The sequence below is a fragment of the Staurois parvus genome, unplaced genomic scaffold (genome assembly GCF_062004578.1).
Source record: "Staurois parvus isolate SC_StPar_1 unplaced genomic scaffold, SC_StPar_1.0 ptg000732l, whole genome shotgun sequence".
Taxonomy (NCBI): Eukaryota; Metazoa; Chordata; class Amphibia; order Anura; family Ranidae; genus Staurois; species Staurois parvus.
In genome coordinates this window covers 1,006,686-1,030,063 of record NW_028318528.1, presented here as the reverse complement: position 1 = coordinate 1,030,063, position 23,378 = coordinate 1,006,686, and the positions used below count along the sequence as shown (strand labels likewise).

The window sequence follows — 23,378 nt, the reverse complement described above, 5'->3', positions numbered from 1 at the left end:
GCACCGCGCTCCCATTGATCTCAATGGGCGAGTGTAACGTCAGGTGATGCCGCTTGTCAAACTCTGTAGACTGTATTAAAATTGCAGCAGCTGCAAAGTACAGCTTCACAACTGCAGTATTTGTACAGATCTGTCCAGATATAATATTAGAATTTTGGTTGGCTTGGTAAAATCATGGCTTAGCTGCCTCTTTTTTACTGGATGCCCATGTGAAAGTGCCCTATCTTTTTTGACCTGCTAAGGCTGGCTATAGATGCCTTTATTTTTTAAGTCGATCAGCCAGAGGGCTGTTCGGAAAAAAAAAAAAAAAGGAGGGAATCCCATCACCCGCACGTGTGTGGTGAATGGAGGAATCCTCCCCGATGTGCCATTGTATTCTGACAGCGGGACTCCTCCACTGTCAGAAAACTCTGATCAGCAGGTGCAGCCAGTTGCAATTGCTGACAGACGCTGACTGAGAAAAGCTTTCAAACAGTCCTGTCCGACCAAAGTTGATTGTTAGAACGACAATAGATGGATCAAAATTTGGCTAGTTTCTGCTGAACCTGCTGATTTGCAATCCATCTATGGGCAGGTTAAGAAGTGGTTGTTCTTTCAAAGGATTATTTTGTCTTTTCAATGATTTTAAAATATACATGAAACAGAGATCAACTTGATGCAGGAATCTTATCAATGTGTGCTAAAGTTGAACTTCAGGTAACAAGATAAATACACACATGAATATGTATTTTGAGACATTTCGGACAGAAAGGATAACTGGTTGGCAAGAGACACTAAAGTGGTCATCTACATCAAACTGGAACAACCATCACTGAACAGGGGAGGGGACCTTCAATACCATCTGTGTACCAGGTATAACGCCATTTTACCATCTCTAATGAGAGATGTCTACACCTTTGGTCATGTAACCCAAGGAATTAACACGTATGCAGATTTCCTGAAACCAATGATTGCATTAAGTAACTAGAACTGGGTGGTCCCACAACTTTCACACCTCCCATCCTGTTCCTGGACAATCAACTTTTACACATTCCAGGGGGTATTTTTCTGATACTACAATTGTAGATGTGACTTGTTGAAGTCACAAAACATCTTCCAAATATCTGATTAAACCTAGGTTCACATCTGTGCCGGTGGTACCGCTGCGGATCCGTAGGAAAATCTGTGCAGCCGCACCACCTGCACAGAGAAATGTGGACCTGCGGGCGGGTACCATTAGTTCTAATGGCACGTCGCCCGCACTGGAAAACGCAACCGTACTGGAAACCGAGGTTCCCATGTGGGCTGTGTTTTCAAAAGAAGTGCAGGGACTTCTTCCCTGCGTGTCACGGGCATGGGAGTCCATTCAAATGAATGGGCTCTCGTGCCCGTGCAAAACGCGAACTGGGGGTAAGCCTGGGTTCACACTTGTGTGGTGCGTGACACTGCATTTGATTCGGACAGGAATCACACCGCATTCCTGTATAGCCTATTTGTTAGGCATAGAAGGAGGTGAGCGCAAAATCTTACTGGTTGGAGGATCACGGAAAGTCACTATTGCATGATTTAAAATCATCACATCACAAAAAATGTTTTGGAATCACTTAATTGATGGACGGGACTATAAATATATTGTTTTAAATTAAAATAATAATCACGAAATTTGAAATATACTTTATATATAATTATTTGAGATAAATAATAATCACAAAGTTTGAATTATATATATTTTTTATTTTTATATATCACTATAAGTGGATTTACATGTAAAAGTATGGTTTTATTATGTTATGTGTTTATCACAGATCATGAGTATATATTGATTTTAGGAGCGCTGTGTTTATAAATATATCACACCGCATTCCTGTTCAGATCACATGTGATTTTTTGCAGTCCGATTGGAGCCCATCCATTTTGTATGGCTCAAATCGCACCGCACCTGCATGAAAAAAGCTGCATGCACCTTTTTTTCGCCGTACTGGAATCTGATCACATGGATGTTCACACTCACCCTCACTGCATTTTGCGAATTATTTTTGTGTCGTTAACTTAACATTCACACCCACACCAGTTTGCATGAATAGAGTGTGATTGTGACGCGGTGCGGGAAACACACAGGAATCTCAGGGAATCCGGCACCACATCAGTGTGAACCCAGGCAAAGTCCAGTTGAATATGACAAACCATTACTGCGATACATCTATTTTTTTCTGCCAAAAGGTTTTTTTTGTCCAACCAGTCCTGAGATTTACACAGCACGACTAAGCTAGAATTGAGCTTAAACCAAACTAGCCTTAAAAATGTTCCCTCCCTCCTTCTAACACCTATGCTATCTGACCTGTTAAAAAAAAATGTATATACTTACTTATTTTCAGCCCGCTCTGGTCCGTTCACAAGATCTGTCTCCTCTGTATCAGTCAGCATTGACTACAGGGGAGAGGATGGAGTGCTCAACAAACGTCTGGGAAAGCCTGGAGTGGTGGTGTCATCCATAGGCTCCCATGTCCCAGTTGGAACTCCATCCTCTCCCCTGCAGCAGACACAAAGATGTCAGATCATGTGACCGAAGCGGGCTGAAAATAGGTACGTAAAGGGCTTTTTTTACTTATAGAATAAGTGCAGGACCCCCCCCCCTTCTGAATCACTTCTTGTCTCCACCCCCAACCCATCTCTAAGCACAGTACTTTGGTTTGACCCCCTACCCACCTCCCAGTATAGATTCTTATAGAGATTACAGAGCCAATTATCATTTTGTGCTGCTAAGTAATTTGTATGGAAGGTGTTAATGATAACAAGAAAAGTAATAAATAAACTTCCCGCAGCCAGCAGCAATAGTTTCCCGCAGCAACAACGGACCCTGGCAACAAAATACCACCCCAGCATCAACAAAAGATCCCCCCAGCAGCCAGCATCAGTAGACTCTCCAGCAGCTAACAACAATAGACCCCTCCTTCAACAGTAGATCCCTTCCAGCAACAATAGACCCCCCTCCAGCAACACCAGACCTCCACAGCAACAGTAGACCACCGTACAAAATAGATTCCCTCCAGTAACAATAGATCCCCCAGCAACCAGCATCAATAGACCTTCCTGCACATACCAGCACCCCTTGCCATTACATACATTCAGTGCTGCGTTCCCACGCGTTCCCGTTGAAAAAAAAGCCCTGGGTAAGTATATACAACTTTCTTACACAGCCTAGGTGTTGGGGGGGAAGGGAAAATTTTTAAAGGCTAGTTAGGATTAGGCTGGAAATCTACTTTGACGGCAAGTGATGGAATGCTTCCCACTGTCTCCAAGACTAAAATAATTGATTCTTGGGAGGTTTTGCTACTGGGTAGGTGCAAGGATCCAAAACTAACATAATAATAAACTCTAGATAAGCAACATAAACATTAAAAATGATCACAATGGCATTGTTCTGCAGCTGCAAGAATCTTGATGGTCATCCCATACAAAACACATCCTTCTGTGGTGGGTAGATGCTGGAGAGCCAAATCACACAGTAGTTGCTTAATATCTCTTGGGGCTGTGGCCTTTGCTTCCGAATTTCCTTCAACTCCCTTCTGCTATACTCATTAAGGGTGGGTCACCCTTTATCTTTTAAGCCCTCATGCAAACTGGACATTTTTATAAAGCTGGTAACATTAGCTGTGTAAAGTCACGTTAAAAACGTGTTTTTCAGCTTTTTTTTAGCATTTTTGCATTAGCGTTTAGTGGCGTTTTCCCACATTTTTCCCGCTTTTGTGTCTTTATCGGTTTTTAGCATTTATTTCACTGGTTTTGCCAGTTTGTGGCATTTAATCACATTTTACCATGTTTTGCCGCATTTTTCAACATTAGAGCGTTTTTATAGCTAAAGAACTCTAGAAACCGACTAGTTCTGTTTTTTTTTCCAGACAAAATACGTCCCAGCCAAAAAACGTTGATTCCAGTCTATGTGTGCATGGACACACAGGATAACATGCTGGGGGGTTTACTAGCTGAAGAAAAAAATGTCAAAAGCCAAAAACAGCCGCTGTAAAAGCAACCATTGTGCATGAGGACTAAAACTGAACTCCAGGCAAACAACTGAATCCACAGACTAATTACATGTATAGGTGATGTTTTACCTGCCAGAAGATTTGTTTTTTTGTCCATTCAGTTCAGCTCTGCCAGACAGCACAGCCCCTTCTGGCTGGGAAGGAGTACTGATTTTTCTCTGCTGTAGTTCACTAAGGCTCCGTTCGCACCTATGCAATTTGCTTTTTGTCCGTTTTGCAGTGCTTTTCGCAGTTCGTTTTGCAGTTTTTTTCTACAAGCTTTTTTTGATGTGTTTTTATCATGTTTTGCGTTTTTTTTTAAGTGGAATTTTTTTTGTTGCTGGGCAAAATAAAAATGCAAAACGCAGCAAAACTGCACTACCATACATTTCAGCAGCTTCTCCATTGAACTCTATTGTAGGAAAAACTGCTTTTTGCTTTTAAAAAAGTCCCTGACCGTTTCCAAAAACGCAGCAGCTCAAAAAACATAAATGTGAACATATTCCATAGGAAACCATGTTAAATGGACTGTACTGCGTTTCTGCAAAAAGCACTAAAAATGCATTGGTGTGAACTGAGCCTTACACACACAGGTCTCACCTCAAACCACAACCTGTGATTGGACAGTGAAAAGAGAAGCAGTAGAGATATGAGCAAATTTGTCTTCCACATTGCTCTCTCCTTTTATTAGCATGCTCCTTGCACTGCAGCATAACTGATTGTTTCCTTGTGCTGCTTTTTTCTCTTCCAGTCTGAGCTCTGCCGTACAGGGACTATTAGAGGCTAAGACCAACTCAAATATAGGTATTTACATTGCTTGCAGTTAGGATGTATAAATACATACAGCGCTGCATTAGTTTCTATCTTTTCTATCTGTCAGGAGTTCAGCTTTAATTTCTTTATATTACATTAAAGAGAATGCAGCAAGAGGACTGAGACTCCAGGATGTAATGGTGGGAGGATTCCTGTGGGTGGAGCCCTCCACGGCACATATAAAAACCAGATCAATTGTGTATATGAAGAAGGTGGTTTAACGGATGGGCCGAACACCCACGGTGTTCGGTTTGCGGTCAGACTCTCAAACCTAATGAACGTTCGACCGCGAACTTTGAACTCAATGTAGGACTCAAACTTGTAAGTTCAAAATGCCCATTTTGAATGCTTATTTGCAAGTTATTGGCCATAAAAGTGGTATGGGGACTCAGGTACTGCCCTGAGGGACATGAATCAGTGAATCAGTGGGGACTCGGGCAGTCATTTTTCAGTGCTTAAAGTAAAAAAAGAAAATCTCCTTTAAATATCATACCTGGGGGGTCCCCTTAAGCTACCTATCTGCACAATGTATATAACTTGCTGCAGCAGGACTGACGCTTAAAAAAAAGAAGACATTTGTATTAAAAAAAAAAAAAAATTAAAAAAACCCAGCGTGGCCCTTTAGCTCTGGTAGGAAGGTTAGGAGGGACCCTACAGTAAACAAGTAAAAAAAAAGTGAATGGGGTTCCCCCTAAAAGCCATGCCAGGCCCTTTAGACCTAGTAGGACTTTTAAGGGGAGCCCCACCTCCCAAAAATTTAGGGGGGGTGGCTTGGCGTTTGCCCTAAAAGCCATACTGGGTCCTTTATGCCTGATAGGAATTTTAAGGGAAACCCCACCCCCAAAAAATAGGGCAAAGGGCTGATGGGGACAAGGGCCTCTTCCCCACAACCCTGGCCCGGTGGTTTTGGGGGTCTGCAGGCAGGGGGGGTCATTAGCATCAGGGTACCCCTTTAATTATGAGGGCACCCTGACGTTGCCCCCCCCCCCTTGTGAATGAGTAAGAGGTACTTGTACACCTACCTATTCACTAAAGGGTAAAATTATGTAAAAAATAAAGAGACTAGACTTTTGAAAAATTATTTTAAAGGGGTAGTAAACTGCATAAAAAAGGGGAACAAAACACTCCCTGCAAGGTAAAGCCATAATGTGACAGTATGCATTGCATACTGGCACATTATGAAGGACTTACCATGAAACAAAGCCCTCCAGCAGAGCCCTGGCACGGCTCCCCGGAGCTTCCATCTTCACCCGATCTTCCTTCCGGGTTTGCAAGCTCTGGCCGGCTGACTGGCTGAGCCACGATGACGTCACTCCTGCGCATAAGCACGGGACAGTGTTCTGAAGGAACCGGCAACTGTCAGACCTGTCATATTGCGGCAAGTGCTCGGCGGGTGAAGACGGGGCAGTGGACGTCAGTTTTTTTTTTTTATTTTGTCGAGCTGGCGTCGTCGGAACAACGCTGAATGACAATGGATTACATCGATGGAACCATTTTTTTTTGCTTTTTTGCCTTTTTTTTTTAAATTAAAGGTTTTTTGTTCAATTAAAGGAATTTTTCAAAAGTCTGGTGTATTTATTTTTTTCCTTTAGTGAATAGGTAGGGTACCCCTTACTCATTCACAAGGGGGGGCAGCATCAGGGTGCCACCTTATTTAAAGGGGTACCCTGATGCAAATGAGCCCCCCTGCCTGCAGACTCCCACAACCACCGGGCCAGGGTTGTGGGGAAGAGGTATTTGTCCCCATCACATGCCGAGGGCACATGGCCTGGTAAGCTGCAGGGTGGGGGGGTTGCTCGATTGTCCCCCCTTGTCCTGCCAGGTCTGTACTCCGATCAAGGATATGGTAAAAATTTAGGAGGGGCTCCATGCTTCCCCCTCATTTTTTGGAAGTGGGGTTCCCCTCAAAAGTCCTACCAGGTCTAAATGGCCTGGTAGGGCTTTTAGGGGGAACCCCATGCACTTCCCCCCCATTTTTGCTGGCCTGGGCCCCGTACAGGAGGACTGGTGGTACCCCCTTATCCACGGCCATGCACCGGTCCATAGGGGTGAATAGAGGGTCCTATCAGGTTTGCCTGAAAAACCTGAAAGGTGGACCCGTCAGACCCTTTGTGTGAAAGATGCCTTAGATAAGAAATTGTTATAACCTTTGTCAATTTATTTTTGTTGTTTGTTTTCCACTAGAGACATTTTCCTTCACTTCCTATCCCAGGGACCCAGCAGAAAGTGAGAAGAATTCTCTACAAACTGAGGGAAATCCTCTCCTTGATGTTTGTCGTAGATCTGATGTGTCTGTTGGATGATTTCCCCTCACCTCTTGTTCTGGTGAGAACTCTGACATTTGGAATTTCCCCTTACTTTCAGGAACACCGCATAGTTTCCAAATGTCCATTTTTTGGAACCAAATCCCTCTGTCTCTTTTTCTTTTTCTTTTTAGCCTGATGTAAAGATCTATAAAAAATGTATTATTTAAAGTGGTTCTAAAGGTTAGACATATTTTACCTTAATGGTATTGCCCCCTCATTCCCCCCTTATACTTACCTGAGTCCTATCTCAATCCAGCAATGTGCATGTCTCTTGCAGCTCTCTCCCCTCTCTCGGTTCTTACAGGCTTTACTGAGGCAACAGGAGACATTGGCTCCTGCTGCTGTCAATCAAATCCTATGAGGAGGGAGTGGGGGGGGGGGGGTGGGAATTTGGGAGTGAGCTCTCAGGAAGCAGTTTTCTATGGGGGTGCACCGAGAGGAAGATTAGCCTGGAGCGCCGGCAGGGGACACGAGAAGAGGAGGAACAGGGCTGCTCTGTACAAAGCTTCCCACAGGGCAGGTAACTATAACAAGTTTGTTTAAAAATGCTAAAACATATAGAGCCTTTACAACCGCTTTCACTATCAAAAGTGTTTTACTGCACCAAACCTCTTATCTAATCCTTAAATTATTCAATTTGTTACTTTGAAAAGCCAAAATGTAGGAAGTGCAGTGCAACAAAAAAAGCTATTTTTGGTAAAACAATAATTTTTTGTGCATTACCCTCATGGCCCACAGGGAATGCAGGCATTGTCCTTTGCCTACATATTTTATGCTATATGTCCCACTTTCCCAACTCACAAAAGTGGGAGGTATGACAATGGTCACCAGGACAAACAGCTCCCCAACGGTGACACAGACAGCAATAAAAACGTGACAGAAGATCTCATTTTTTTTTCTAAAACAAAAAAAAGCTACACTTTAAAGCCCAACTCTTGGAAACTTAAAGTGCAGACACAGCCCACTGCAGGGGTTAATTGCTCATTTAGTTTAGGGAAGAGTTTTTGCACTTTAACTTACCAGATCCTCCACTATCCCTGCAGATGGTGCTCCCCCATGCCCTGGCAGTGGATTGTCCCTCAGTGTCCTCACATCTAATGCAGGGCTGTAAACCCTGCATCTGTCTTGATAATTTCAGGACCTTAGACTGCTGAAGCATGGGGGAGAAGATATTGTAGGGTCTGGCAGCACAGAGAAGCAAAGGATTCGGTAAGTAGATCTTCTTTTCTTTGCCACCTGGACTCAAAAGAACAATTCGTCCTTGTAGTGTAGGTGCAGCCCCACTGCAAGGGATCATCTTAAGTTTTCCAGAGTTGGACTTAAAATAATCAAGAAAATTACAGATTGTGAATTATGTGCACCAACAGGACTGCAGAGATAGGTGTCGGGAGCTGATCATTGTTTGTCACTACCAAATATGTGTACACTATAGTAATATTCGCATTACTTTGCCCCAAATGTTGTGCAATGAACACACTGCAGTATGGCCTGTAAGAGATGTTTCCTCCACAGACAACATTACAGTGCATACTGTCACAATGTTCTTATAATTATTTTCATGTGAATGCTATGTCTCTGAAGAGACTTGTGTAGGATCAGGTCCAAGTATTAGTGAAATGTTTTATTGTTTGGTCTGATTTCTCTCAGCCAAGTATCTGAAAATCTCCATTCATTGTAATCAATCTTCAGCCACGAGGAGGAGCTGTGTCACTCCGAGAACTCCTAATCTACAACAGCTGTTGAGGTATTGCTCAAAGTCCCCTAAAGAACAAGTTCTTGTTTAACCTAAAACTCACAGGCCACCCTCCCCAGCCAGCTAACCTAATGAAACTTAGGGCCCCAATCACCCAAATGCTTAATGACTACTCCCGGACAGGCTGCCTTCTCCGGTGATTTTACCCTTAGGCCCTAAACTGTCTCCTCCACTGGCCTCACCTACACTGTAAGTTCTCCTAGGCTTGTATGGTACCATGCTCCATCACTAGCGACAAAAAAGGCACAGTCTCATTCAAGTCTATGGGGGAGTTACTGCACAGGCACGTCCAGAGCCAAAAAAGATTTGGGGCCAAGAAGGGAAGAGAGAAGAAGGCTGCTGTCATAGAAAGTTAAGCATCTCGGTGGGGCTGGTTCTAGATTGGATTGGGTAACGGGGTCAAGTAGGGTGAGCTAGTGGGTTTTTGAAAATAAAATTGTCTTTTAAAGCCAAAAAACAATCACAATATTCTTTTTTGTTTTGGATAGAATTGAAAGGTATAGATGGAGTGGGCCTTTTATATTGTAGAAAGGGATAGATCCTCTGGTGGGCTTTTATCATTGTGGAAAGGGGTGGATCCTCTGGTGGGCTTCTATTTGTGTGGAAAGGGATGGATTCTCTGGTGGGCTTTTAGTAGTGTGGAAAGGGATGGATCCTCTGGTGGGCTTTTATTTATTTATTCATTTATTTTAGGTACTTATATAGCGCCGTCAATTTACGCAGCGCTTTACATATATATTGTACATTCACATCAGTCACTAACCCTCAAGGGGTGTACAATCTAAGGTCCCTTCATACATTCATACATACACATATTAGGGCCAATTTAGACAGGATCCAAATAACCTACCAGCATGTCTTTGGAGTGCTAGAGGAAACCGGAGTAACTGGAGGAAACCCACGCAGGCACAGGGAGAACATGCAAACTCCAGGCAGGTGGTGCCATGGCTGGGATTTGAACTAACGACCCTAGTACTGCTTTTATCATTATTTAAAAGGATGGATCCTCTGGTGGGCTTTTATCGTTGTGGAAAGAAATGGATCCTCTGCTTGGCTTTTATCATTGTGGAAAGGGATGGATCATCTGGTGGGCTTTTATAATTGTGGAAAGGGATGGATCATCTGGTGGGCTTTTATAATTGCGGAAAGGGATGGATCATCTGGTGGGCTTTTATAATTGTGGAAAGGGATGGATCATCTGGTGGGCTTTTATAATTGTGGAAAGGGATGGATCCTCTGGTGGACTTTTATAATTGTGGAAAGGGATGGATCATCTGGTGGACTTTTATCACTGTGGAATGGAATGGATGCTCTGGTGGGCTTTGATAACTGTGAAAGGGGATAGATCCTCTTGTGGGCTTTGATAGTTGTGGAAAGAGAGAGATCCTCTGGTGTGCTTTGATCACTGCAGAAAAGGGATGGATCCTCTGGTGGGCTTTGGTCACTGTGAAAGGGGATGAAACCTCTTGTGGGTTTTGATTGCTGTGTAAAGAGATAGATCCTCTGGTGCGCGTTTCTGCCAATCTTCCAATAGAGAGATTTTAACTCATTTCCTTTCACTGAGACTGAAAGTGAAGGTACGCCTTAACGGGGATACAGATATGGATAAAATACTGAAAAAGGTTCTAAACTTTCCAAATGCAAACAAAAGCACACTGGTGATAGTGCTCAAAGTCAACTGTATTCCAATAAGAGAAAGGCTCAGGACAGGTGTATTTATGGAAAAGAGCTCCTGTATCAGAGTCAGAGTGGGGGCATCACACTCAATTCACTATCCAGTTAACTCCTGCAACTCAACCTCAAAAAAAATGGCAATCAGGGGAAGCAACAAACAGCAGGATCAAAGTGCAATGCATGCATTATCTGCTGACATTAAAGACATCTGAAGAGCCTGCCCCTAGGCATGGGGTCCTCAGACATCTTATCTGTCAGTAGATGGTGCATAGCTCAGATTTTGTTGTTAGGGAAGTATAATAAAAATCCTGATTTGTACACTCCTGGGGTGCTCACAGAGATAAAGTGACCACTGGGTGCCAGCTTTTAATTGGTAACTTTAGCACGAAGTTGAAGCTAAACATTATTCAAATGTGTGAAACGTATTTATGAACTGTTCATATACTACTGTATTATGCGCACCCTTGATGCGCTGCATAGCTAGGAAGATGACTATTCTATTCCTGGTTTAACTTTACAGCTTCATCTATCCTACCTGTCCACAGGGCAATTTATTTGTTTTTTGATGGTGCCAATTTATTGTCCAATGAGCAGGCAGAAGGAGGAGACACAGTGACACAGGAAGCTGCAAAGCTGAACAAGGAAAGAGGGTTGTCACATGCCTATGTAGTGTGACACAGCATGTGTTTACGGACCCAACCAGAATTAGAAATCCATTGATAAATATAACAGTTTCACACATGTAGTTCAACTCTTTATGAAGCTGAAGTTTTTTTTTATGGATTCGTTAACTGCCACCAATAAACGCATTTTACCACCGCTGCTCTAGGAGGTCACATTGTAGAAGAGATGCTAAAGGCAGGGTTCTTTCCTTAGTTCTCTGCAGAATCATTCTAGTAAACAGTTATGCCTGTCATACCTAAAGCTGGCCATATACTAATAAGGAACAAAATCCAACAGAATCCTCCATCCACAATAAATGGCGTGGATTTATGAATCTTCCACTAAGGCTCCTGTATTCCGACAGCTGTCACCTGTAGCTGTCAGAATACAGTGGGGTCAGCTGATTGGCTGCAGCCATCATTCGGGCAAGAACTATCTGGCCGCCTCGTTCAATTTTCGGATCAAAGGATGCCAGGCGGTAGGCTACCAACAAGGCCACCCAGTGCTCAAAGTTTAGCTGGATCATCAGAAACCAGATCAAATTTGAGCAGTATATGGCCAGCTTAACTCTGCTACAACCAAATTCTCTAGGGCTGCTATGGTAACAAGCAAACATCTGGTCAATATGAAGGTCAATATGGATTTCTATCTTTTGAACCTAAGAAGCATTACTAAAGTTTGGATATTTTTAAATCAAAAAGCCAATGTGCTATTTTGATGGAGAATGATTACCAGTCTAAAAAAGCTTTCAATAAAACCCATAAAAACAATGTATCAAATAATCTGATCACCTAAGAAAAAAAATACATCTCATTTTACCACAGTTAATAGGTAATATGCAGTTAAATGTAAATTACTGTAGGCTCTTACCCTTTCGCCTGGATCTCCAGGTGGTCCAGGAGTTCCTGAAGGTCCAGCCGGTCCTGGTTCTCCCTAGACAGGACACATAAAATGTAATGTAGTTTACAAAATGACATATGCTAATTATGCAAAACATATGTAGAAAGCCAATAACAAATGCACAGAACAAGAAAAATTACTGTCCTTTACCATGTATCACAGGAATGCCAATATTTTAGTTTCAGTTGTGTTCTGAGAGAGCGTTGCCTGTCTGAGCACCAGTCTTGACTTAGTATTCATGGCTTGCTATATTGGCCCTACATAGTTAGGGGCTGGAAGAAAGACTTTTCTGCTAGAGTTGCCAACAGGGCAAGTCTTTTTAAACTTTTAAGATTATGAGCACTGCCCAAGAAAAGGCTTTAAAAGGACTTTATTAGCCAAAAAGCTCTACTTCGGGATATTGTCAACTTTGGCTTTAAGTCTTGGCCTGCAAATAAACCATGGGCAAACCCTTGCTTATTGTGGTATGGAAGTATCTACATTGATTGGTGAGTTCTCCATATATTTCTACAGACGATCCACTGAGAGAGCTCATAAAATTAATTTCAGTGTGTCTTAATGGAGGCTACACTAACTGCTGAAACATACTTTTGTGGCTCAGTTAAGGGGTGCTTTAATGTATACTCCTGAATTATGAGTCTGCTGAAAAATTTTGCATTTAGCAGCACAGTATGAAACGTAATACATTGAATACATAGATAAAAATGCTTGGAATACCCCCTCCTAATACAAAAGGATTTTAAAAAATATTTAGAATCACAGTCCCACAACCTGTTATACATACCGAGTGCCCAGGGAATCCTATCGGACCCTCAATCACGGTGCCCTGAAACAAGCATGAAATAATTTTCACCAAGACTTAATTTAGGACTGTACCATCAGAAATGTAGACATCATGATGCAATTGGAGAAATTCTACTCACAGGCTCCACTATAGCGGGCTCTCCTTTCTCTCCCTTCAAGCTCTAAGCACAAACAGTAAAAATAGTAAATTAGACTTAAAAGCAAACACACCCACATGCTATACTCTAACCAGCATGCAACATTTTCTAAAAGGTAATACTTTAGATTTGGATTTTTACTTATTAGTTTTGAATAATGGGTGGTAAAATTCAATTCCAGTAACTGTAACACAAACTAGTGCTTCTAGATGGAGAGCTAATTATGCGGGGATAATCTTCAAAACCTTACATCTGTATTGTGAGGTTTAAACATCATACATACAGGAATACATCTTTTTTTGTTATTGAAATATTATTGAAAGTGTTATTGAAGAGTTTTACTGAAGGTTTGTTTGCTTTGATTAAGCTCGTCAGAGGTTGTACAATTTTAATGTTCCCAAAGTTCTACTCCACAGAAGCCATGGCTTCTATGTTTCACTGTAGAGAATTACAAAAAGTTATAACCCAACAGATTTTGGTGAGGTGGGCAAGAAGAAACCAAAAGGGCCTTCACTGAAACAGTGGAAAAAACACAACGGAACCTTCTTAAAATAGAAGGTATCTACAGGTCTCACTTGTCTTATTTGAAATCCCACTTGGCCCATCTCACCATAGCTTGTTATACTTTTTCATTGCTCTTCAAGCCCTGCTCCATAAAAACTACTTCACACTGTGTACTAATAATGGTCAATAAGCCTGAAACAGATGCAGTTTGGAATATGTAACTCTATAATATTAGACTGAATATGTGCTATAAACTAAGAGTTGGCCAATGTTTAGAAAGGAAGGTTTTTAATGGATCTACCTACTATCCTAAAAGAAGGGATAGGCACCTTATTTTTTGTATTGGTGATAGATGAGAGACCTGCAAATACCTTCTGTTTTAAAAAGTCTGCATTTTGCTTCTCTCTGATGAGAGTTAAGAAGGTTGAAAGTGCTGTATGTATGTTAGAAAACTGGCCCTATACTAAGGTTGTGCTTGTACAATAAATTATTAGTTCTGGATGCACAGCTGGCTCTAGCAACAGAAGGAACACTTGGCATGGCTCTACTACTTTATATAACTTATATGTGATAGGAACAATGATATGGATAGTACTTTCTGCTTTGAGAAGGCAATGCTGTACCCTTTCTTCAGAGAAAGACATCTTAGATCAATTGTTAGGTAGGTTTGGAGAACACATGCCCAGTCTTGATTGTATTTCAATGAACTGTCAACAGGTATATAAAATAATGTAGACAAATATAGAGGCTCAGGTTATGAACATTGACCTATCCATCATACTGACAACTTAAATCAAGAATGTCAATATTTACTATGACTTATAGTATACATTATATCTCATTACCTCAGGTTCGGTTTCTTTGGTCTGCACTGTACCACGCTCCTGAGGACCATATCTATTGTCCCCTTCTTCAAAGTCCTCTTCGTCATACTCTCTCATTTCATAGTCATCTGGTTTTTGGTTGTCTTCCTCTTCTCCGGTCACATACTCTTCAGTTATGTCCTATGGGGGACAACATTAATAGAATCATCAAATTGATGTTACATAAGTCACAACATGTATGGATAAATCTGTACATTACCTCATAGTCAGTTGCATTGATGCTGACAGTTACGGTGGACACAGTGATGTCTTCTTCAGGTGGGGGTGTGAAGAAGTAGTCTGGAAATTCATATTCTGAGAAAAGGGGGTCTTCTGTAGGCTTTGTTTTTTTTTCTGTCTTTGGTGATTTAACAAAAAGAATAAGTTATTTTTATTGAGTATGAAAGAATTAAGGCTGAACAGTTTCAGGCAGGAGCTCAGCTGGCAAAACAAGGTGAACTCAGCAACAAGTGATGGGACAGCCAGAGTGGCTGGTCAAAGCATTTGAGATGTCTGCCTGTGCTACATCTGGGTGTATGTAGGTGACCCTGCATTATGTATCTTCTTTAATAAGGACTATGTTTGCAGTGATGTTGACTTCAATACTGTAGTCATCAGAAAAGTTGCAACAATAATTTTCCCCTTGTTTGACAATATTGCACCCTACAAGAGTAACAAAAATGCTTTCTGCTGTAAATCCAGTCTGTCATTTTTACCTGGATTGTCTGGTGTCTAGATCACCTTCGTCTGTTGACTCTGACTTTACCTGAGACTACTTACTGTACCCTCTTTTAGGTGGTCCATATAAACTGGTAATGTTTAGTATAATATAAAACCATAGTTGACTAATACTATGCTAGTATAAAAACTTTATTGTTTCCCCAAGGAAGAAAAGACTTGCCAATGTTCAAGAGCAGTCTTCTCCAAACTGGCCTAGGGGCTGGATGCGGCCATGTGCTTACTTTTATTGGGCTTTGGGGCATTTCCCCCCCCACTGTCAGCAACAGTGGGGCATAGTCCCTGCCACTAGCACTGACAATGGGGCACTATTCCTGTCACTGAAAACAATTATGAGGCACTATTCCTTCCCCTAATACCAAAGATGGGACAATGGGGTTGATTTACTTAAGGCAAATCGACTGTGCACTTTGCAAAATTCAGTTGCGCTCTGCAAGATCAGTTGCTGCAGAGCTTAGTAAATAAGCAGAGGTTCTGCTGACTTCCATCATCCAATCACGTGCAAGTAAAAATGCTGTTTTTTTATTTTCCTTGCACTTGTATGGGTATTCTTTGCAAAGAGAAGCCTTACCTCATTTACTAAGCTCTGAAGCAACTGCACTTGCAGAGTGCAACTACATTTTGCAAAGTGTCAATTTGTTTTTAGTAAATCAACCCCATTGCTCACTCCCACTGACAGCAGGCCATTTTCTACTCCCATTGGCCACAGTCCGGCCCCCAAAAGTGCAAAGAACAGTAACCTGGCACTTTGTTTAGAATATTTTGGAGATCCCTGTTCAAGAATATAAACTGCTAAACACTGATTGCCAGGACAGTTAAAGTGCTGTATATCTAAAGCCAAAACCTTGCTTACTCTATCCAAAACAAAAGCCAAAAAAAAAATTGATTAGATACACATTAATCTTAGTCCACCACTGGCTTACTTTGAATTGGTCCTTAACCATTTCAAGTCTGGACACTTTTACCCCCTTCCTGTCCAGGCCGATTTTCAGTGCTATCACACTTTGAATGACAATTGCGCGGTCATGCAACACTGTACCTATATTAATTTTTTAGCATTTTTTTGAGACAGATAAAGCTTTATTTTGGTGGTGTTTATTTATAACTGGGATTTTTATTTTTTTTTGCTATGTAAATGAAAAAGTCCAAAAAGTTTGACACAAAAGTGTTTCTCTTATACAATTTTGCAAATAAATAATATTTCATCATAAATCTTGGCCAAAATGTATTGCGTTATCTTTTTAGTAAAAAAAAAAAAATAATCCAAATTAGTTTATACTAAACGTTTTTGCACTGATTTTTTTTACACTGATTGCTTTTACACCCATAAAGGCTGTAAAAGCAATAATTTCTTCTCTCTGGCTGCATTCTTGCAGCCATTGAGAAATACTGTGTGAGCTTTGATTGGTCACAGCTTGTCACATGGTTCAAGGCTGATGTGAATTGGTCACAGATTTCACATGTAGTAAGCAATGATGTCAGAAGTGACATCTTGCTTACTACTCTGCATGTGATCACTGATTGGCCAATCAGTGATCACATGATCGGGACCTCGCACAGAGGTCTCGTACAACGATCGGTGTTCCACTGTGTCCGGAGGACACAGCGGGCACCGGATCTCGGTGCTGCACGCTCCCAGGGAGCACGCACAAGCAGGGAGCGGGGAGGTCGTTTATGCACTGCCACCGTTCAGCTGTTTACATATGTTCAAAATTAACTGCTTCTGAGCCGTCCTATAGCAGAAATACTGCTACAGGGCAGAACGGGTGCGCAAAATTGCCCGGCGATCTCCTAGTATTACTGATGGGGGAGAGACCTGTGTATAAACAATACAGATCTCTCCCCTGTCAGCTCCTGCATAGCACAGCCATACAAAGCAGTGTGCTTAGAGTGTAAAGCACTCACATAGCACACAGTTAACCCTTTGATCGCCCCAGATGTTAACCCCTTCCTGCCCAGTGCCATAAGCACTGTGTCAGTGCTTTTCATTAGCATTGATCACTGTATTGGTGTCACTGGGAATGTCAGTGACACCAAATATGTTTCCCCCAGTATCAGAATGCCCCCCGCAGACCTGCAGTCCCACTATAAGTCGCTGATCGCTGCCATTACTAGTTAAAAAAAAAATCCCAGTATATATACCGCCATTTGTAAATACTATAACTTTCATGTAAAACAATTAATTTCCACGTATTGGGATTTTTTTTTTAGTAAAGACATGTCGCAGAATACATTTCGGCCTAAATTTATGAGGAAATTGTATTTGTTTTTTTTTTACTGGACATGGTTAATAGCAAAATGTAAAAAATATAGCTTTTTTTTCCAAAATTTTCAGTTTTTTTTTGTTTACAGCGCAAAAAATAAAAAACGCACAGGAGATCAAATACCACTGAAAGAAAGCTCAATTTGTGGGAAAAAAAGGATGTAAATTTAATTTGGGCGTTGCATGACTGCGCAATTGTCAGTTAAAGTAACGCCGTATTGCAAAAAAATGGCCTGGTCAGGAAGGGGGGTGAATCCTCCGGAGGGCAAGTGGTTAATGGCAATAAATGCAACACATATAGTATGCGTTAACCTGCAATGCAATAAGCACCTGTGTATAGACGTGAATCTGGCCTTAATGAGTCTCAATGCACTAAAAACAGATCTATGTTGCTGTAGCTTATGACAGCGCAACGCATAGAGCATTCACATGTGTGCATTGTAGGCTGTAACGCAGGTGCATTTGCTTATACAGTAACTGTGCACAGTGGATAGCAATGCACAAGAACGCACATATACAGCACAATACTGTACGTTGCGATAATGCTTGTTACTGCAAGCCCACAAGTGTGGAGCCAACCTAAATGACAAAAAGCCTTATATACATAAATTCATAAACTAACATAGAGCTCATAGCCAATGCAGTCAATTATAGTCTGGCTGTCACTTTGCTGGACTAAAATATCAGTGCTAAGTAACTGCCACTGGGCTCGTCACCCTGCATTCACTATATCTGGTCTCCCTGGACACTGAATTCACTATATCTGGTCTCCCCGGACCCTGCATTCACTATATCTGGTCTCCCCGGACCCTGCATTCACTATATCTGGTCTCCCAGGACCCTGCATTCACTATATCTGGTCTCCCCGGACCCTGCATTCCCAATATCTGGTCTCCCTGGACCCTGCATTCACTATATCTGGTCTCCCAGGACCCTGCATTCACTATATCTGGTCTCCCCGGACCCTGCATTCCCAATATCTGGTCTCCCTGGACCCTGCATTCGCTATATCTGGTCTCTCCGGGCCCTGCGTTCACTATATCCGGTCTCCCCGGACCCTGCATTCACTATATCTGGTCTCCCCAGACCCTGCGTTCACTATATCTGGTCTCCCTGGACCCTGCATTCCCTATATCTGGTCTCCCCGGACCCTGCATTCACTATATCTGGTCTCCCCGGACCCTGTGTTCACTATATCCGGTCTCCTTGGATCCTGCATTCACTATATCTGGTCTCCCTGGACCCTGCATTCACTATATCCGGTCTCCCCGGACCCTGCATTCCCTATATCCGGTCTCCCTGGACCCAGCATTCACTATATCTGGTCTCCCACAGTACACACAACATGGAAATTCAATTATTTTAGTAAATATAATTTGCTAAATACCTTTTCCCATCAGTGTCCAGCAGAACACTAGTTAAAGCTTGTAGGAGGAGTTTTCATTCTCCCCTGATTGTCCTATGAGGCTGAATAACCCCTGACCCTCTGTCTGGACAGTGCTGAGTGCCCTGTGCTGATCACATGCATTCTCCCATAAAAAAAAACCCTCTAGCAATACACACCAAATGAGCATGTCCTGTTTCCCCCAGGGCTCTGTTCTATCAGCAGATGGACTGGGGACAGTAGAAGAAGGGGAGGATCAGAGAAGACAGAATTGAATTGCCTTTCTACACAATGCAGAGGATTAACCCCTTAGGTTCCATAGCATGATTTACTGCATATACAGACTGATTTTATTGTTGTGGGTTTAGTAACACTTTAACTTATTTTCCTTAGTTTTTATAAACAGGTCATCTTCTGGTACTAAGGATATATTCCATGGCATTCTTCAGGAATATGTCAGTAAGGGTGTCACTATACTGCTGTGCAATACGAGGAATTACTTGGTATTTGCTATGGTAACATCTGTTCTAATTTTTCCTCATTTAGGAAAAGGTTTACTGCAGTGGAAAATGGTCAGTTGCCAGTTGTTGCAGAGGTGACCAGAGTCTTGTCACAACAGGCTCCTTGCAGAAACGGCCCAGCCCAAGACGAGGGGCACAGATACATCAATGGGTGTCATGAGCGCTGAGATGAAATGACATGGGTTTTAGTTAATGACATGGGAATTCACAAGCTTTTTGGGAGAAGTTAATGCCAGGATGAGAGGGTGGAAAACAGATGTCACATGTTGTGAAAAAGCAAGGTTATGGATGAAACCTGGCAGAGATTGCAATCATAAATCATGAAATGGTCAGCTTGGTCTGGCAACCCCTAATTAACTGTTTGCAGGTGGTTGATTAACACCGAGCTGATTCTAAATAAAAGTGCTGCACTTAATAGTAGTTCATTCTCATTTATTGACTTCTTTTACGTGACCAGGATACATTTGACCCTTATATACCAGAGTATTATTTCCAGGTCATCAGGCTGAATGAGGCTTAATCTAGCCATACACTAGTAGAATTTTGCTGAACATTTTCATTTTAAGAACGTTCAATTGATTTTTCTAATCGTTAGTGGGGGCAAATTGATGTTCTATTTTATAAAGAAGGAATGTTTAGCGAGCGCTACACTGGAGTAGATAAAGAGAGAATCAAAATAGCTGCTAGAACACCAAATAAAAGGTAACCAAAAAATCTCCAAAAGTATACAAGTCAAAAAGGACATGTGCAGTGCTAAATAGTGATGAGCGATTAGATAAATATGTTATAACGATATAAACACACTTCTATAATAATATTACAACAAGTGCAGGTAAGTGATATCACCTATTGGTGATTTCCAGTGATTAGATTGTCCAATATGGTGAAAACCGTGTGGATCCAGAGGGATCACAATTCCAAGTGTGTGGATATCCTGATCCGGGAGTGACAGATGCTGTGTTTCAAATGAATGAAATGCGCACTCACCAGAAGTTCGTATAAAATACGCAATATGAAATCCTGCGTCACCACGCAATTAGTGGGTCATCTGTTCCCTGGTCAGGTCACACATCGTATCACCAACTGGTCTCCTCGGTATAGAGATTCCGGAATCCCTTGATATGTATCACCATCTGGGGTCATCTTTTCAGAATGGGCACTGCGAATAATGGCACTCACACGGAGAGCCCAATAAGGGACACCACATAGTGTGATACTGTATATGGTACCTTTATTCCAGACAGTGAATATGTATGCAAGACAATAAAAAGTTACTGACCATGTATTCAGGATGGCCACCAGCGGTGGTCAGATGTCCAGTTTCTGTAGCCCCCCTGACGCGTAGTCATAGTCGTAAGCCCTGCACCCTATGACTACGTGCTTTGCACGAAACGCGTCAGGGGGCTACAGCAACTGGACATCTGACCACCGCTGGTGGCCATCCTGAATACATGGTCAGTAACTTTTTATTGTCTTGCATACATATTCACTGTCTGGAATAAAGGTACCCTATACAGTATCACACTATGTGGTGTCCCTTATTGGGCTCTCCGTGTGAGTGCCATCATTCGCAGTGCCCATTCTGAAAAGATGACCCCAGATGGTGATACATATCAAGGGATTCCGGAATCTCTACACCGAGGAGACCAGTTGGTGATACGATGTGTGACCTGACCAGGGAACAGATGACCCACTAATTGCGTGGTGACGCAGGATTTCATATTGCGTATTTTAAACACACTTCTGGTGAGTGCGCATTTCATTCATTTTAAACAAAGCATCTGTCACTCCCGGATCAGGATATCCACACACTTGGAATTGTGATCCCTCTGGATCCACACGGTTTTCACCATATTGGACAATCTAATCACTGGAAATCACCAATAGGTGATATCACTTACCTGCACTTGTTGTAATATTATTATAGAAGTGTGTTTATATCGTTATAACATATTTATCTAATCGCTCATCACTATTTAGCGCTGCACATGTCCTTTTTGACTTAATGTTCTATTTTAATTGTAGTGATGAGAAAATTTCATGGAAGCAGATGGAAATTTTTTCTTGAGGAAGTGATTTTCTAGCAGTGAACATAATTTTTGTTTTGGGAAAGTCCATGCATTTCAAAATCAAATGTAAAAAACTAAAATTTTTTGGAGTAATTTTGAATGACATCTGTCATGTCATGAAATGTACTGAGAAGAATTTGTACAAACATTGGAAAATCTACTAGTATATAGCCAGCTTTAGGCTGTAATTTTGTCATCTCATAGGTGGATCTATGTGGATCTATGTTCAAATGTTAAAATGCTGGCCAAGTTAGCAGTGTAATTGGTAAAAAAAAAAATAACACTGTTAAACCTTCCTGCTGAAATACTTCTTTAGATTACCTCGTGCTGCACACAAAACCCAATACCCTAACAATTTGGTCATAAGTTCACTTCTAAAAGAGAGAATTATTCTGTAGATATTATGTGATGAAAGCCTAGGCTTTTGGTCAAGTAAGCTACCTCAGAAAGATGCTGGGAAAAATTTTTTGTTTAAGAATGTACACCCACCGACCACTTTATTAGGTACACCTTGCTAGTACCGGGTGGGACCCCCCTTTTGCCTTCACAACTGCCTTCATTGTTCGTGGCATAGATTCAACAATGTGTTGGAAACATCCCAGAGATTTTGGTCCATACTGACATGAGTTACTGTTGCCTTTATATCATTTCGAACCAGTCTGCCCATTCTCTGATCTTTGACATCAACAAGGCATTTTCGTCCACACAACTGCTATTCACTGGATATTTTCTCTTTTTTGGACCATTCTCTGCAAATCCTTGAGATGGTTGTGGGTGCAAATTCCAGTAGATCAGCAGTTTTTTAAATAGTCAGGCCAGCCCGTCTGGCACGAACAACCATGCCAAGTTCAAAGTCACTTGAATCCCCTTTCTTCCCCATTCTGATGCTCGCTTTGAACTTCAGCAAGTCATCTTCACCATGTCTAGATGCCTAAATGCACTGAGTTGCTGTCATGTGATTGGATGATTAGCCATTTGTGTTACCAACCAATTGAACAGGTGTACCTAATAAAGTGGCCGGTGAGTGTAATATTAGCTTGTTGCCCTTCTTTTATCCATTCCAACAAAATAATTAACACGACTCAAGCCGGCCATACATGGATCAAAATTCAGCCAATTCAACAGGGGCCAAATGAATTTCTATCCATGTATTGGCAGGGTGGCTATACAGAAATCGATCTACAGATTAACTTCTATACAACTGCCCTGTTTGTACTTGCCCTTGGGTACTTGTCACCGAAATGGAATAAACGCCGAAGCTTAGACACGTTTACACCTATTTTTGCCATGTTTGGCTTTTTTGCCAAAACGTTCCTCTCCTAAATGCAATTCTTTGTTTAACTGTCCCTAAACTCGGCAGCTGCTAAACTCTGATAAAAGCCTATGTGTGCATGGATACATAGGGGGAGATTTACTAAAACAGGTGCACTCAGAATCTGGGGAAGCTGTGCATGGTAGCCAATCTGCTTCTAATGTCCCATACACATGATAAGAAAATCGTACAAAAAATTTCACGGAACCACTGATCGAACGATTTTCTCTTCGTTGATGAGCAGGATGTTATAACCAATAAGGATATTGTGAAAGAAAAAATCCGGTTGAACAACAATGAAAAATGTTGTCATTTCGCATATGAACGACTGATTTTCTATGCGGTGGTATGACGGTCGTACGAAAAAATCTATCAAACACTATCACACATGAGCGGAAACAGATGACCCGGATGTTTATGTCCAAGGAATCTTCATAAACACGAACGAAAAATCCAAATGTTAAAAGTAGATTGGCCGAATGATATGATGAAACCAGAATTGTGCAAATTATATTTTATGTATCACTATTTATGTATATAGGTCATGTAACAAACGATATTATACTCATTGCTGGTAATTGTGTATATCGCTCGTTCTGCCCGGAAGGGCGTGGCTACAAGGTCACACGCACACCGCATCACTTCCACTTGTACGGAAGACGTCAACATTATG

General features: G+C 41.7%; 1 protein-coding gene across 2 annotated transcripts in view; it reads right to left on the bottom strand.

Annotated features, from left to right (window-relative positions):
- Positions 1-23,378, bottom strand: part of COL5A3 (collagen type V alpha 3 chain) — a 355,418-nt gene that overhangs the window by 94,947 nt on the left and 237,093 nt on the right. For both annotated transcript variants that reach the window (XM_089653980.1, XM_089653982.1), the window contains 5 exons: positions 14,639-14,776; positions 14,401-14,559; positions 13,034-13,075; positions 12,895-12,936; positions 12,081-12,143 (listed from right to left, as the gene is read on the bottom strand). In XM_089653980.1, coding sequence (XP_089510106.1) covers positions 12,081-12,143; positions 12,895-12,936; positions 13,034-13,075; positions 14,401-14,559; positions 14,639-14,776 — 444 coding nt within the window. The remainder of the gene's footprint in view (positions 1-12,080; positions 12,144-12,894; positions 12,937-13,033; positions 13,076-14,400; positions 14,560-14,638; positions 14,777-23,378) is intronic.